The sequence below is a fragment of the Salmo salar genome, chromosome 11, assembly GCF_965601325.2.
Source record: "Salmo salar chromosome 11, fSalSal1, whole genome shotgun sequence".
NCBI classification, from domain to species: Eukaryota; Metazoa; Chordata; class Actinopteri; order Salmoniformes; family Salmonidae; genus Salmo; species Salmo salar.
Genome location: NC_138301.1, coordinates 13,062,581 through 13,076,184, shown reverse-complemented (window position 1 = coordinate 13,076,184; position 13,604 = coordinate 13,062,581). Strand labels below are relative to the sequence as shown.

General features: G+C 44.0%; 1 protein-coding gene across 1 annotated transcript in view; it reads right to left on the bottom strand.

The window, feature by feature from the left end:
- Nucleotides 1-268: 268 nt before the first annotated feature.
- The window catches only part of itfg1 (integrin alpha FG-GAP repeat containing 1), a 129,068-nt gene continuing 115,732 nt past the window's right edge, over nt 269-13,604 (bottom strand). The window contains exons 15-18 of the mRNA XM_014126507.3: nt 10,273-10,397; nt 7,559-7,641; nt 5,125-5,242; nt 269-1,660 (exon numbers count right to left, since the gene is read on the bottom strand). Of these exons, the coding sequence (XP_013981982.3) occupies nt 1,601-1,660; nt 5,125-5,242; nt 7,559-7,641; nt 10,273-10,397 (386 nt within the window). The 3' untranslated portion in view covers nt 269-1,600. The remainder of the gene's footprint in view (nt 1,661-5,124; nt 5,243-7,558; nt 7,642-10,272; nt 10,398-13,604) is intronic.

The window sequence follows — 13,604 nt, the reverse complement described above, 5'->3', positions numbered from 1 at the left end:
AACATCAACTGCTATTTAAATGATGGCTAACATTTTATTAGACTACCATTTTACCATAAGTGCCAGATTGCAATACATTATGCTGCATGAGCTAAAAAGAACTCAAAACTGTAGACTATGCCAAGTTGTCACTTCCAATCGTTTCTTTGGTCATCAGCTCACTAGGATAATTCCAATTTTCGGATGGACGTGCCAGTCAATGAAACGGAAGGCAGAAGTGAGACGGAAACATTTAAATGAATTCAAAACAAGTGAGAACCACCATGAATTAAGCACGATAAACACTTTAATTTTCAACCCATCATCCCATAAACATTCTCAACGGAAATGATCATACTTCAGTTGAACATTTCCGATCACACGCACAAACACAAAAATAAAATCAATTAGACGGATCACTATTAATCATTCGTTTAAAAAAAGTTCAAACCCCAGACATGAGATGATAGCATGTTCCCCCACGTCAATTCAAAATGAAATAGAATGATTAATAGAAGAAGCTTTGACATTGGTGATAATATTGATGATTGCACTTTCTGTTGGTTAAAGAACAAACCTAATTTCCCCTTGTAAGTAGAAGTAGTTTTTAAGTGTTATGTGGACCATTTTTCAATTGACCGCCACAGTTTAATTAAAGTTTTTAATAAACACATACGTGTTTGGCACTCCAAAAACACACCATGTTTATCATGCGAGACAAGATGATTAAGAGTGAGAAAGACTAAAAAGCTAAGGACATGACCAAACCAGTGGGGTCAGTAGTACAGGCCATTCCAAGACCACTGTGAGTGACGGCAGTGGAGAGTGGGAGCGGTCAAACAAGGATTATACATCGTGTCAGGTATTTGGAGGGGAATTTGAAAAAAAAAGGGAGAGGAAAAATACATAATGAACTTGACATACAGTAACCCCTCGTTATGGACAATGGACTATGCGCATTATATACAGTAGTGCACAATGGATGCATCCAGTGTAAGTACCCTGTTTGGGTCAGTGGACTCTATGTGTAAGATCTCACTGTAGCATTCCACGGAAAACAATAACCTTTACAGATTGACATACAGGAAGACAATGGATGACAGATATAAATATTCAAGTAGCATTACAATAGCAATGCTTCCCCCAAAACAAACAAATCGGTCATGTGTTTTGCAGATCAGGATGACTTGGATTGAACATTTAAACATTATTGCAAAATTCATGACGTAAACTGTTAGTGCCCAATTGACAACCATACATAATGAGCTGAGCCAAACCATTGAATAAAAAAGTAAACTGGGATATAACTCAGTGTAATTTCACTCAGTAGTCCTGTTTAGATTTGGGTTCATCCATCATTTTGGCCCTTGAAATGTATAAGGAAATGTGAATTAAAAAAATAATTCAAATTCCAAACAAAACTGTGCAAGTATGCCAGAAGTAACCTGTCTGTCTCTTTTACATATGATAATGTCTAATGGATATATAAACACTTTAAATGGCTCATCGTCAAGAGGCTGAGGGGATCAAGTAAATAAACAATTCCATAGACCAGCAAACTGAAATAAAACAGAAAGCAGGCATGACTTTTTTCCCATGGTCCATCTCTTCCTGTGCTCCTTCACATGGCATCAAAATGGAACCGGTGTGCTTCCTGTCTCTTCTCCCGGTCGTCCGCTTTCTGAAACCCACACAGGGAAATGGTCAGGGGTCATGAGTCAGACCAACACAGACAAGCAGAGTCTAACAGTCAGCGATGGAGAGAGAGAGAGAGAGAGAGAGAGAGAGAGAGAGAGAGAGAGAGAGAGAGAGAGAGAGAGGTGGGACTGACACCATTATAGAATTGTAATGAAACCGGCAGACCTACTGAGTGGTCATGGCTACAATCTGAGACAGGCAATCATTATTACAAGTGTTAATGGGATCTCTCTTCAATGTACGATTATGTACCCTCTGCGGATGCATGAGGATCATTCACGTTTATTTTTAGCTTTCCCTTGACAACAGGCAGCACATAAAAGGCACGTATGATGAAAAAAAAGGGGAAGCTTAAAAAATGCAGCGGAGATAAAGCTGACAGATTTGTTCTGGAACTACTCGCCATGCGACAGACAGTCCTGATGGAGGACACCGACATCTAAGCAGAGAGTCCGTCGGCCGGATCTGTGTTGCTCAGGACTTAAGGGAGCAGACAGTCTTTAGGACTGAGTGTTCAGTTACTTACACTTGTTTTTATGGCGTGTACACAGTACATGAACATACTGTTATACGCTCCTTAGGTCTCATTCAGTGAACTGGCTTGTAATCCTGTCAATATTGCTATTTCATTGTGGTGTATGAACATGAAATAATTGAGTGTTCAGGGGATACAATTGTGTCGTTATTCCGTGTGCGATATCAGTGTCATTTTATTGAAGGGTCTGAAACCTACTGATTGAGTGCTAACGTGAACAATCTTGTTCTGATTGAATGTGAAGTTCAGTAACACGATAACTTGACCTATTTGAAAGGTCTACTGTATGCGGTAACCTATCCATACTCTGCACTAAGGCTATGGGGCCTTGAACTAACATAAAATAAGACCTTTGTCACATTGTATGCATTATGCAACGTGGAGGCATAACGCAGCCTTCACTGCTCCCGAAAAGCCCTGCATTCTGTTCAAACCCACACAAAATACAAATGGCTCAAACAAACAATGATCGATTCCTCAGGCATGAAACCCAAGTTACCTGACAAGTAAAGAGAATCCAAAATACCTCTCAGATTTACAGCTTGGCTAAAACAGAGACGGCGGTTTTATTCAAATTTTGACTAGCTTTCTTATCTTTAACCGTGTTCCAACAACACTTCCTGAGCCAGTCTCGGCTGTTGCAGGAGGTACTGTGTCTCAAACCAGTCTCTGACGTCTATTTGACCATTGAGATTTGTGCAACAAATAGCAGGGGTCAGCGTAAATATGAAAAGTAAATCACCCATCGCACCGTGACCTGGTCAACTCTATACCGCAATGCAAATGGAAAGGTTTATGGAGATTTCTTTCTCCCAAATGCTATTTTCCCCTGTGTGAAAGGTTAGACGCTCTTATCTAAGAGAGCCCCTTCAATGATGGTGTGTTATTGTGCTGGGCAGAGTGAGTCAGATAGAACAGGAGCACTCAGCAGCAGCCGGGCTCAGATATGACTTCAAGGCAAGCACACTTACGATGCATATGACACACCCGACTAGACAAAAAGATGACAATGGGTCACAACCCTCCCCCATTAAAAGCAGACAAAGGCAGTACCCACGCTCAAAAAGAACCACAACAGCGGAAATGTCGGCTATCCCAATACAACGGGGTACAAAAACACACAGCCTCGCAAGAACGGAGACGTCATACCGACACAAAAACAGGCTGCAGATTCAAAAGATGTGACTCATCAGCTGCAACAGTAATAACATGAAGCAGATATAAAGGTAACTTCCAAAATAATGGAAACGCTTGATTAAATAAGGGATGCAAAGTATATTAAAAGCAGGTGCTTCCACACAGGTGTGGCTCCTGAGTTAATTAAGCAATGTATAAAACATGTATAAATCATAAAAATAATAACGTATAAAAATGCTGGGCAGGCCATTATTTTGGCTACCATAGCTATGCCCCCATAGGATAACAATGCCCCCCATCCACAGGGCATGAGTGGTCAATGAATGGTTTGATGAGCATGAAGAAAATGTAAACCATATGCCATATGCCACAGTCACCAGATCTCAAACCAATCGAACACTTTTGGGAGATCATTGTGCGGCGCCCGAGACAGCGTTTTCCACCACCATCAACAAAACACCAAATCATGGAATTTCTTGTGGAAGAATGGTGTCGCATCCCTCCAATAGAGTTCCAGAATCTCTGCCGAGGTGCATTGAAGCTGTTCTGGCTCGTGGTGGCCCAACACCTTACTAAGTCACGTTATGTTGGTGTTTCCTTTATTTTGGCAGTTACCTGTATCTCTGAAAATGAAGGGGGCTCTGAACGGAAGTACAGTACATTGGTCCAGTAATCATCTAAACAAATGAACAGCTAGCTATTACCTGAGCTCCCATTACCTTGGCCATCATGAACATTATCAGTCAATCAACCTCTAATCAACGACGGACAAGGAGCCATGCCTCTGCCTCGCTCTCTTTCTGCTAAAGTAAAATGGCTGGGCTCAGTTCCTCAGATATGGAGCCAAACATGTTATTTTAATGCAGAGTCAACGCTAGTGTTCCCGGAACAGTTCCCTGAGCGGACCGCAATTACGGCTTCCTGCGTGCATTATAAAGCACCCGCAGCAGATGGCTTTGAGAAGTCGCCAACGTTGCTCGGCGGAGAAACAAACCAGCCACGGCTGCACTGGGATGGGGATGAATCGCTCAGAGTGTGTGCACGGTAGGCTGGACACACACCACACATGCGTGTCGGCAGCAGTTGCATGCAAACACATGCAAATGCGCACAAGTTTGCGAAATTCAAACAATACATGATTACCTTAAAACTCAATGTAAAATTCACAAAACACCCACAGGAATGTAGCAAGACAACCAACACACACACACTCCCTGGAGGGCATATTTACAGGGATTACGAACAAAAGATTTGATATGCCGAAGGGGCAGAACAAAAGCAATTACAGCCGAGCGTCCTCACTGGTTGTGGCCCTCTATCAGCCGTGCTGGAGCTCTGTGGGAGGCTAGAGGACAGGGCCCATCTGCTGGTTCTGACCCATCTGTTCCTCTCCGAGTGAGCCCTGTTCCCACAGCGGGTCTCCTGCTCTCTGGACGAACACCAGAGCTCCCCAGAAACCCCCTAGGGCCAGGAGAAGAGAAGACCCCCCGCCAGATACTATGGACTGGCAATGGTGGGGAGGATGAGAGAGGACACACACTGCTCTGACCAGAACATAACCGGCTTTGGCTCAGACTATTAAGAGGAGGGGGAGGAGGAGAGGATAGTGAGGAGGAATGCAAGGAAGAAGAGGAAAAATGACAAGACAGTACAGCTAATAATGAAGGGGAAGAGAGGAGGTTGATGGTGCTCATTATTATTGATTAAAAGCGTAAACGATGATAATGACGATGATAAGCGGTGTAAGCGATGTATTTGTGTCATTCCGTTCTTACCTTCTCCTGCCAGTGGAGGATGCCAATGATGACCAGGATGAAAACACACACTCCGATCAGAGCGATGGCGGTCAGTAGGACTATGTTACTGGGGGTCAGATACAACTTCGCACTCCAACTAAAAGAGGGAAAGGGTAGGAGAGAGAAAGAGCGTATCAACGACTACATGGCACTCATACAAAAAAGGTACGTCTCATCTTTTCCAACCCTATCAGAACATAAGAGTCAGCATGCTATAATTAAGGCCATTTTGCATATTTTTGCTTTATCAGAGGTGTTATTTGACAAAGTTCCTGTAATCACAAAATATGAAAATACCCTGAAATGATGACATGTTCGGTCCAAACGAATCGAGAAATGCTACGTCCCTGTCAGAGGTGAACCATTTCAATAAGATCAAAAACAAACAATGACAAGCGCATTTTACGGTCTTTCGATGCACATATTCTGTGACTATTGAAAAGAACGGAGAGTTAATTTGAATGATTTGACTAAAAACCAGAACAGGCCCAGATTGCGGAGATACAATATTAAACTACCATAAATGGCTGAAGAACAATACACCTGCTCAAATATTAATAAAAAAAACCTTGTGAGAGAACTTCATTAAGACATTCTATCAGAACTAATAAACACATTAAATATTTGTGGTGAAAACAAAATGTACCAATAGCAATGCAGGACACAAAATTATACACAATATGTTGCGTTAACTTGTGCCCAATAAACATTATGAGACTGAAGACACCTCCTTTACACAGCTATACACTGAGCATTCACTGTAATGTAGGAACAGTACATGATCTATGCATCTACCTAATGTGGGTGTGTTTTTCTGAGTAATACGTTTGTGTAGTAGCTATATACAGTGCATTCGGAAAGTATTCAGACCCCTTGATTTTTTCCCACATTTTGTTACCTTACAGCCTTATTCTAAAATTGAATAAATATATTTTTTCCCTCATCAATCTACACACAATACCCCATAATGACAAAGCAAAAGCTGTTTTTTGCAAATGTTTGAAAAAAAAAAAAAACGGATATATAACATTTACATAAGTATTCAGACCCTTTACACAGTACTTTGTTGAAGTACCTTTGGGAGCAATTACTGCCTCGAGTCTTCTTGGGTATGACACTAAAAGCTTGGCACATCTGTATTTGGGGAGTTTGTCCCACTCTTCTCTGCAGATCCTCTCAAGCTCGGTCAGGTTAGAGATGGGGAGCATTGCTGCACATCTTTTTTCAGGTCTCTCCAGAGATGTTTGATCGGGTTCAAGTCCGGGCTCTTGCTGGGCCACCCAAGGATATTCCCGACTTGTCCCGAAGCCACTCCTGCATTGTTGTGGCTGTGTGCTTCGGGTCGTTGTCCTGTTTGAAGGTGAACCTTTGCCCCAGTCTGAGGTCCTGAGGCCGGCGCTCTGGAGCAGGTTTTCATCAAGGATCTATCTGTACTTTGTTCTGTTCATCTTTCCCTCGATCCTGACTAGTCTCCCAGTCCCTGCCGCTGAAAAACATCCCCACAGCATGATGCCGCCACCACCATGCTTCACCGTCGGGATGGTGCCAGCTTTCCTCCAGAGGTGACGCTTGGCATTCAGGCCAAAGAGTTTAATCTTGGTTTCATCAGACCAGAGCATCTTGTTTCTCATGGTCTGAGAGTCTTTAGGTGTCTTTTGGCAAACTCCAAGCGGGCTGTCATGTGCCTTTTACTGAGGAGTGGCTTCCGTCTGGCCACTCTACCATAAAGGCCTGATTGGTGGAGTGCTGCATAGATGGTTGTCCTTCTGGAAGGTTCTCCCATCTCCACAGAGGAACTCTGGAGCTCTTTCAGAGTGACCATCGGGTTCTTGGTCACCTCCCTGACCAAGGCCCTTCCAAATCATGCCCAATCAATTTACCACAGGTGGACTCCAGTCAAGTTGTAGAAACATCTCAAGGATGAGCAATGGAAACAGGATGCACCCGAGCTCAATTTCAAGTCTCATAGAAACGGGTCTGAATACTTATGTAAATACATTTGCAAAAATGGCTAAAAACCTGTTTTCGCTTTGTCATTATGGGGTATTGGGTGTAAATTGATGAGGGAAACAAATAATTGAATCCATTTATGAATAAGTCAAGGGGTCTGAATACTTTCCGAAGGCACTGTATATGCAAGTATTTGTCAGAGTGTGTGTGTTCCATGTGTTGGTGAGAGAATGTGTTAGCTGGGCATACGAAGAGGGGGGGGGGGGGGGTTCTGCCATCTGCTGGCACTCCTGCGGGTAGAATTACATGTGAATGACACAGAAAACCAATGGAAACATGGCCTGAGCAAGTTTGTGGGCATCCCAAGTACAGATGTATGAGTGTGTGTGTGTGTGTGTGTGTGTGGTGTGTGTGTGTGTGTGTGTGTGTGTGTGTGTGTGTGTATGTGTGTGTGTGTGTATACCTGCGGGGCTCGTTGTGTGGGTATGGAATGACTATGAGCTGCGAGTTGGGGATGATGGCTGTCCACTCCTGCTTCCTCACGTCCTGCAAGGCAGAAACAGAGAAACTATGTTATTAGTGCCTCGGGGAGGCAGAATGAAGGGGCAATAATGGAAAAAGTCTAGTTCAAAGCAGGCAATATATCCCACACTTCTCAGTGCAGATTCAATGTAGGGCCTGAGTCATTTCCTGTACTGCACTACAATTTGCTCTCCGATTCAGAGTTGAAGAAACTTCATTCTTAGAATTTCAAGCTCAAAAGCTTTTCAAAGCCAGTTTCTGTATTAATTACAAAAGGTAATTTTCCCTCTTAAAGTTGCTACTGGATGGCAATCACCGGCAAACGTTAAATTCATCTTTCTCACAGAGTCCTCTAGGGAAGAGAGACTCATTTCCGACAACACATCTATCATTTGGCAACATTAAGGGATAAGGAAAACACACTCGCTCGCTCACACACGCAGACGCACACGCAGTGTGTGCCGCCGTACTTTGCATCCGCGTTTACCCAGAGCCACCCTAATGAGAGCCCAGGGGTTTCAGCTACCTATACCCAAGCTATTTAAAGCCATGCATTTAAGACCCAGACAGGCTAATAAATTAAATAAACGAGGTCTGCTGAAGTATCCCCCTGGTGTCAGCCTACTTCCTACAGTCCCATTAGCTGGAGTATCGTTACAATGCTGAGGGTTGTGTGGGTTAGGAAGCCATGCATATGACTCCTTCCTGACACTGAGAAATGTAAATGAAAGTGAATGACATACCTACATAGCTCAGAGATGCATATACTATGTAAGGCAAAGACTCAAAGCGAAACAGAGCAGCAGATTCAGGGATTTTGATTTGCTAATTGCTAGTGATTGTTTGCGTTTGAGGTGAAATAGGTTAAGGAGAATAACAATGAATGAGTCACCTTGAGTCAGTGCACTGTGAACAGTGTGCTAGTTCATTACAAGTTGCAGTTCTTAACCTCCTAAGCTAACCCTGACATTTTGCTCTTCAATGCAGTGTGGTTTATGCAGAACGGCGGTGAGAGACAGTGACAGGCTGCGCTTCCGGCGCTTTGGCTAAGAGAAGACGCCTGCGTTTTAGAGGAGGAAAGCGTTTCTCGGTTTTCAGAGAGCGTTTCAAAGGAGAGTGATGGGTCTGAAGTTGGGACTGAAGTGGGGTTTTTGGGAGGCGGGAGCAGAGCGGGAATCTTGATTAGTGAAGTAAACCTTGTGAGCGGAGGAAAGGATCCTCATGGGATTGAGACGAGTGTACAGGAGGAAAGTAGAAGTAGAACGCACTCCCTCCTCTCTTTCTCTCTCCCCCCAACTCCCTCTCTCCCTCCCTAACTCCCTCTCTTTCTCTCTCCCTCACAGGCCTCCTGAATGTTTTTCCCTGTGAGGGAGGGTTGGAGACAGACCTGAGAGAGACAGATAGGAACTATCAGAGACAGTCGGATACAGTCAGATAGACACAGCTGTTCATTAAATGTGTACATTGAGTACACATTTATAAAGAAACCTTCCTAATATTGTGCTGCACCCCCGTTCCCCAGGGATGCTGGCCCATGACTCCAATGCTCCCCACAGTTGTGTCAAGTTGGTTGGATGTCCTTTGGGTGGTGGACAATTCTTGATACACACGGGAAACTGTTGAGCGTGAAAAACCCAGCAGCATTGCAGTTCTCGACACAAACCGGTGCACCTGGCACCTACTACCATACCCCGTTAAAAAGCGCTTACATTGCGCCACCCGCTGAACGGCACACAATCCATGTCTCAATTTTCTCAAGGCTTAAAAATCCTTCTTTAACCTGTCTCTTCCCCTTCATCTACACTGATTTGAAGTGGATTAACAAGTGACATCAATAAGGGATCATAGACTGACAAGGTGAATCCAGGTGAAATCTATGTTATGGAAAGAGCAGGTGTCCTTAATGTTTTGTATACTCAGTGTATGTAGCACTGAACACACCATATATTCATACACCCTCTGAAGGTAAAAATTGGTTAGCATAATACAAAGCATTACATGTTATTAACTGCTGTGTGGGGAAATGTGAACCTTTGGAAACATTTTCTTGCATAACTCAAAGGGTGCGAGCGACAACCGAGCACGTTACTGTACTTCAGATGCCTTACTCTGTACGAGCATCGCTCCCAAGGTAGTGAGGTATGGGCAGAAATTTGCAATGCAAATCCGCTATGATGAAGACCTCTGTTCTTTTCTTTGACAGGCGAGGAACGGGAACCAGCGTCTCAAATTCAAATAAGCCGCGCAGGGGAATCTATCGAGGAATCAACAAACGGCATTTCAAACGGCACGCGATACGAGAGACAAAAGGCTGTCACTCCACACGAACCCAAAACCCACATGCCAATGTTTGAGGTAGCACAAAAGTGGGGGAACGAAGAAAATAATGAATTATTTACTGCACAATATATAATCTACTTATCATATTGCAACAGGAAGAACAGCATTTACATCAACCTGCAGTATAGTTAGTGTCAGTATCAGTGGCTCTGGGTGTATTCTCTATATGGGTGCAGTGACTAGAAACAGTATTTCCATGGTGTATTAATTAGACCTGCTGTAGCTCCTACTGCATCCTGTCCTGTCCTGTGTTTTGTCTGGCATCTCCCTCCTCTCCGCTCCCCTCCCCCAGTGCTGCAGCGCACCATACTGTACCTTGTCCCCGAGGGGCCGGGGGATACCCACGTACAGGTGGTCCAGGAAGTTGGCGCTGCGCCCCAGGCCCAGGACGGTGTAAGGCAGCTGCAGGGAGAGGTGGGCCGACTGGCTCAGCTGGCCCGCTGCATGGAGGGGAAAACAAAGGAGCCATTAGAGCCATTCAGACCCATAAACAAGCCTCATAAAAAAAGACACAAATCAGACTGTCCTATTCCTACCGTCGCCCAGCCCAGAGGCGTCTGCCACCCCCCTCCTCCACCACCCCGTCACTGGCCCACGCACAGGCCCTGCCAAGCGCAGCCGACGTAAATCACCCGCTTTACAGTAAACAAAGAGAGCACCACAGCAACAAATCAGTATAAATGTGGATGGACTGCATGGCTGGTCTGGACCCACACTCAGATGGAAGGCTGTTTTTACATTTACAATGTGCAGTAAGCAAACGCTTCAATGACTGATTATAGTAATATATACAGTCCACCTAAAAAAAAAAACCCAGTGTGTTCTGCCTAGCTATTATGTACACACACAGCCTCAGTATAGAGCCTAAAAGCCTGGGGTTGAATGCCTGTCTATCAGTAAAGCACAAGTGTAACTCCATCTTGAGAGAATCTATATACTACCTTCCACCAATCTCCATTGTAACAGTTTGAAATGAGGACCATTAGACCAGCTCCTCCGAAATAAAAAAGTGTGACAAAGAGAGAGCGAGAGAGAGCGCGAGAGAGAAAGCGAGATAAGGAGAGAGAGAAAGATTTGATCCCTGTTCCTGCTTTCCGTAATTGACTGCAATGATGGAGCAGGTTACATCGTGCAGCTTCAGAGCAGTTGCTGTAAAGCCAAATGTAATTGCTTCAATCATTACAGGTCGAAAATATGGTACTGTCTACATTTCTGTTAATAAAGTGGCGTGTCCATTGTAGTGACACTGATTTGGAAGTCCACGTCACAGTGCTAGTTAAACCAGTAAGCTAACTGCTAATATGGACCACCACACTGATCTCTCCCATCAGCTTCATGATACAATAGCAGGGTATTAACTCTGACACAACGCTATAGTCGTTCATTACAGCTAACAGTGCTGGTTGTAGCATGCGTGGAAGTAGGGAGAACATGCATTTTATGTAGACAATGCTGAATAACAACTTAAACATGAACTCACTCATTAAAACAGCAGCACTTCTCTGTATTCCCGGAGTCTTTATCAACCTTGCTGTCTGTTCAGGGCTTCTTTTTACAGTCTATGGCTCGAGGAAACTGAGCTGTCTGATTGGCCAGCAGTAGGCCCATAGATGCAATCGCCATTTGCTATCTGGGCCTGACGGTTAGGCAGACACATGAAATGGTTCAAAACGGGAACATTTTGCCTTCCCGCCGTTAGGGCTGCTGAATCAAATGGCGCCAACAACGCAAAAAAAAAGAAAAAAGGAAGGAACGCAAGACTTTATTGTTGGGTTTTTTACAGAAATGTTTGGGGATTGACAAGGAATGCCTTGGAGATCGACCAGTTGGTGACCACTGGTGTAGATGAAGGGGAAAAGACAGGTTAGAGAAGGATTTTAAAGCCTTGAGACAATTGAGACATGGATTGTGCACGTGTGCCACTCAGAGGGTGAATGTGCAAGACAAAATATTGAGTAAGTGCCTTTGAACGGGGTATGGTAGTAGGTGCCAGGTGCAACGGTTTGAGTGTGTCGAGAACTGCAACGCTGCTGGGTTTTCCACGCTCAACAGTTTCCCGTGTGTATCAAGAATGATCCACCACCCAAAGGACATCCAGCCAATTTGACACAACTGTGTGAAGCATTGGAGTCAACGTGGGCCAGCATATCCCTGTGGACTAACTGAGGCTGTTCTGAGGGGAAAAGGGGGTGCAACTCAATATTAGGAAGGTGTTCCTAATGTTTTGAACACTCAGCGTATATGTTATGTGTGCAATCAATTTAGTCCTCTCTGAACACTCACTAAAGACTGTTATGTATGTGTGGTGGGGAATGAGGTGCAGTTTCATTATGTTCTGACCTGGGGGCCATCCAAGACATCCAAGACCCTTCAGCGGGGAGAGACGGGTTAATGATACTATTAAAAAGAAAAACAACCTCCTTTGTTCGGTAAAAAAAAAAGAAGACAGTTTAGAGGTGTTACCGTGCTGGAAAAAGGACTAAGGAAAGCTAATGACTTCATCCATGTACATTAAGATGTTGTTTGAATTCTGGGTAACTGTCCTGGCTCTACTTTCTGGCTTTAGAGGGCTGAGGAAGGAGTTGCAGTTTCGGCTTTGTCCACTAATGAGAAGACTCACACTAGGAGACCACACATAAACTGACAGAGTAATCTGATTAAGGTGTATATTGCTTCACCAGAATTACTCTTTGGATAAAGTGATATGATTCTAAAACGCATAAAGAGATTATAAACAAGACATTTAAAAGTACGTCCAACTCAGGGTTTCCCAAACCAGGTCCAGGCAGCCGGCAGGATGTTTTGGCTTCAGCCCTGACTCAAATAACCAACTCATCAGCTTTGATTATTTGAATCAGCTGCGGAGTGCTAGGGCAAAAGTCAAAAGAAGGTCATCTCTGTTTAGTCAAGTTTAGTCAAGGTTTGAAACTAAGAAACACACACGCACCTCTCTCTCCCCCTCTCTTTTCTCGACTTTCAAAATCCTCACTTTAAAACGACCTTTTTTCCCCTGTCTTACTAACGTAGTGGGTGAGCACACATAACCATGTAACACAGACGGGGTGACACGCCACAAGATTCTTCCCTTGATGTGATTAGATAGTTAACCTTTTATACGGCTGCTTTGAGTTTTCAGTCAGAGATCCACGCTTGCCATAGCGAGTTGAAATATCTAGCCAATACATTTTGAATTGAATTGAATTGAAACATTGCTCGTGAACTTCAGAGTTGTAACGATTTGACACTTTGGCTTTGGTTAATAAAGGCAAGTACAAACGCATACTAGTAGTCATGGCCTCTGCTGGAGAGTCTACACATCCTGGGTGATGTGAAACAACGTCATCATCTCACTGGCTTCTTCTCTGGCGAGCTCTCATTGACCTATTACTGACCACCGTTCTCAAAAGTTGTCGTTGCACATCTCACACAACAAGAGCATTGCAGATTTTGTGCTGATAAAAATCAAACGTTCGACAATATCGGGGCATCTGGGATGGGTCAAAGACAGGAACGGTAGGCTTCTGATTGCGTCTCTGACCCGCTCACATTAAACAAGCATCGGTGACGGCCCGGAGTAGGCAATGACATTGGGATTTTGTTACCGATCTCAAAAACGTACCCTAACCCTAAGAATTAGGGCCAAGATC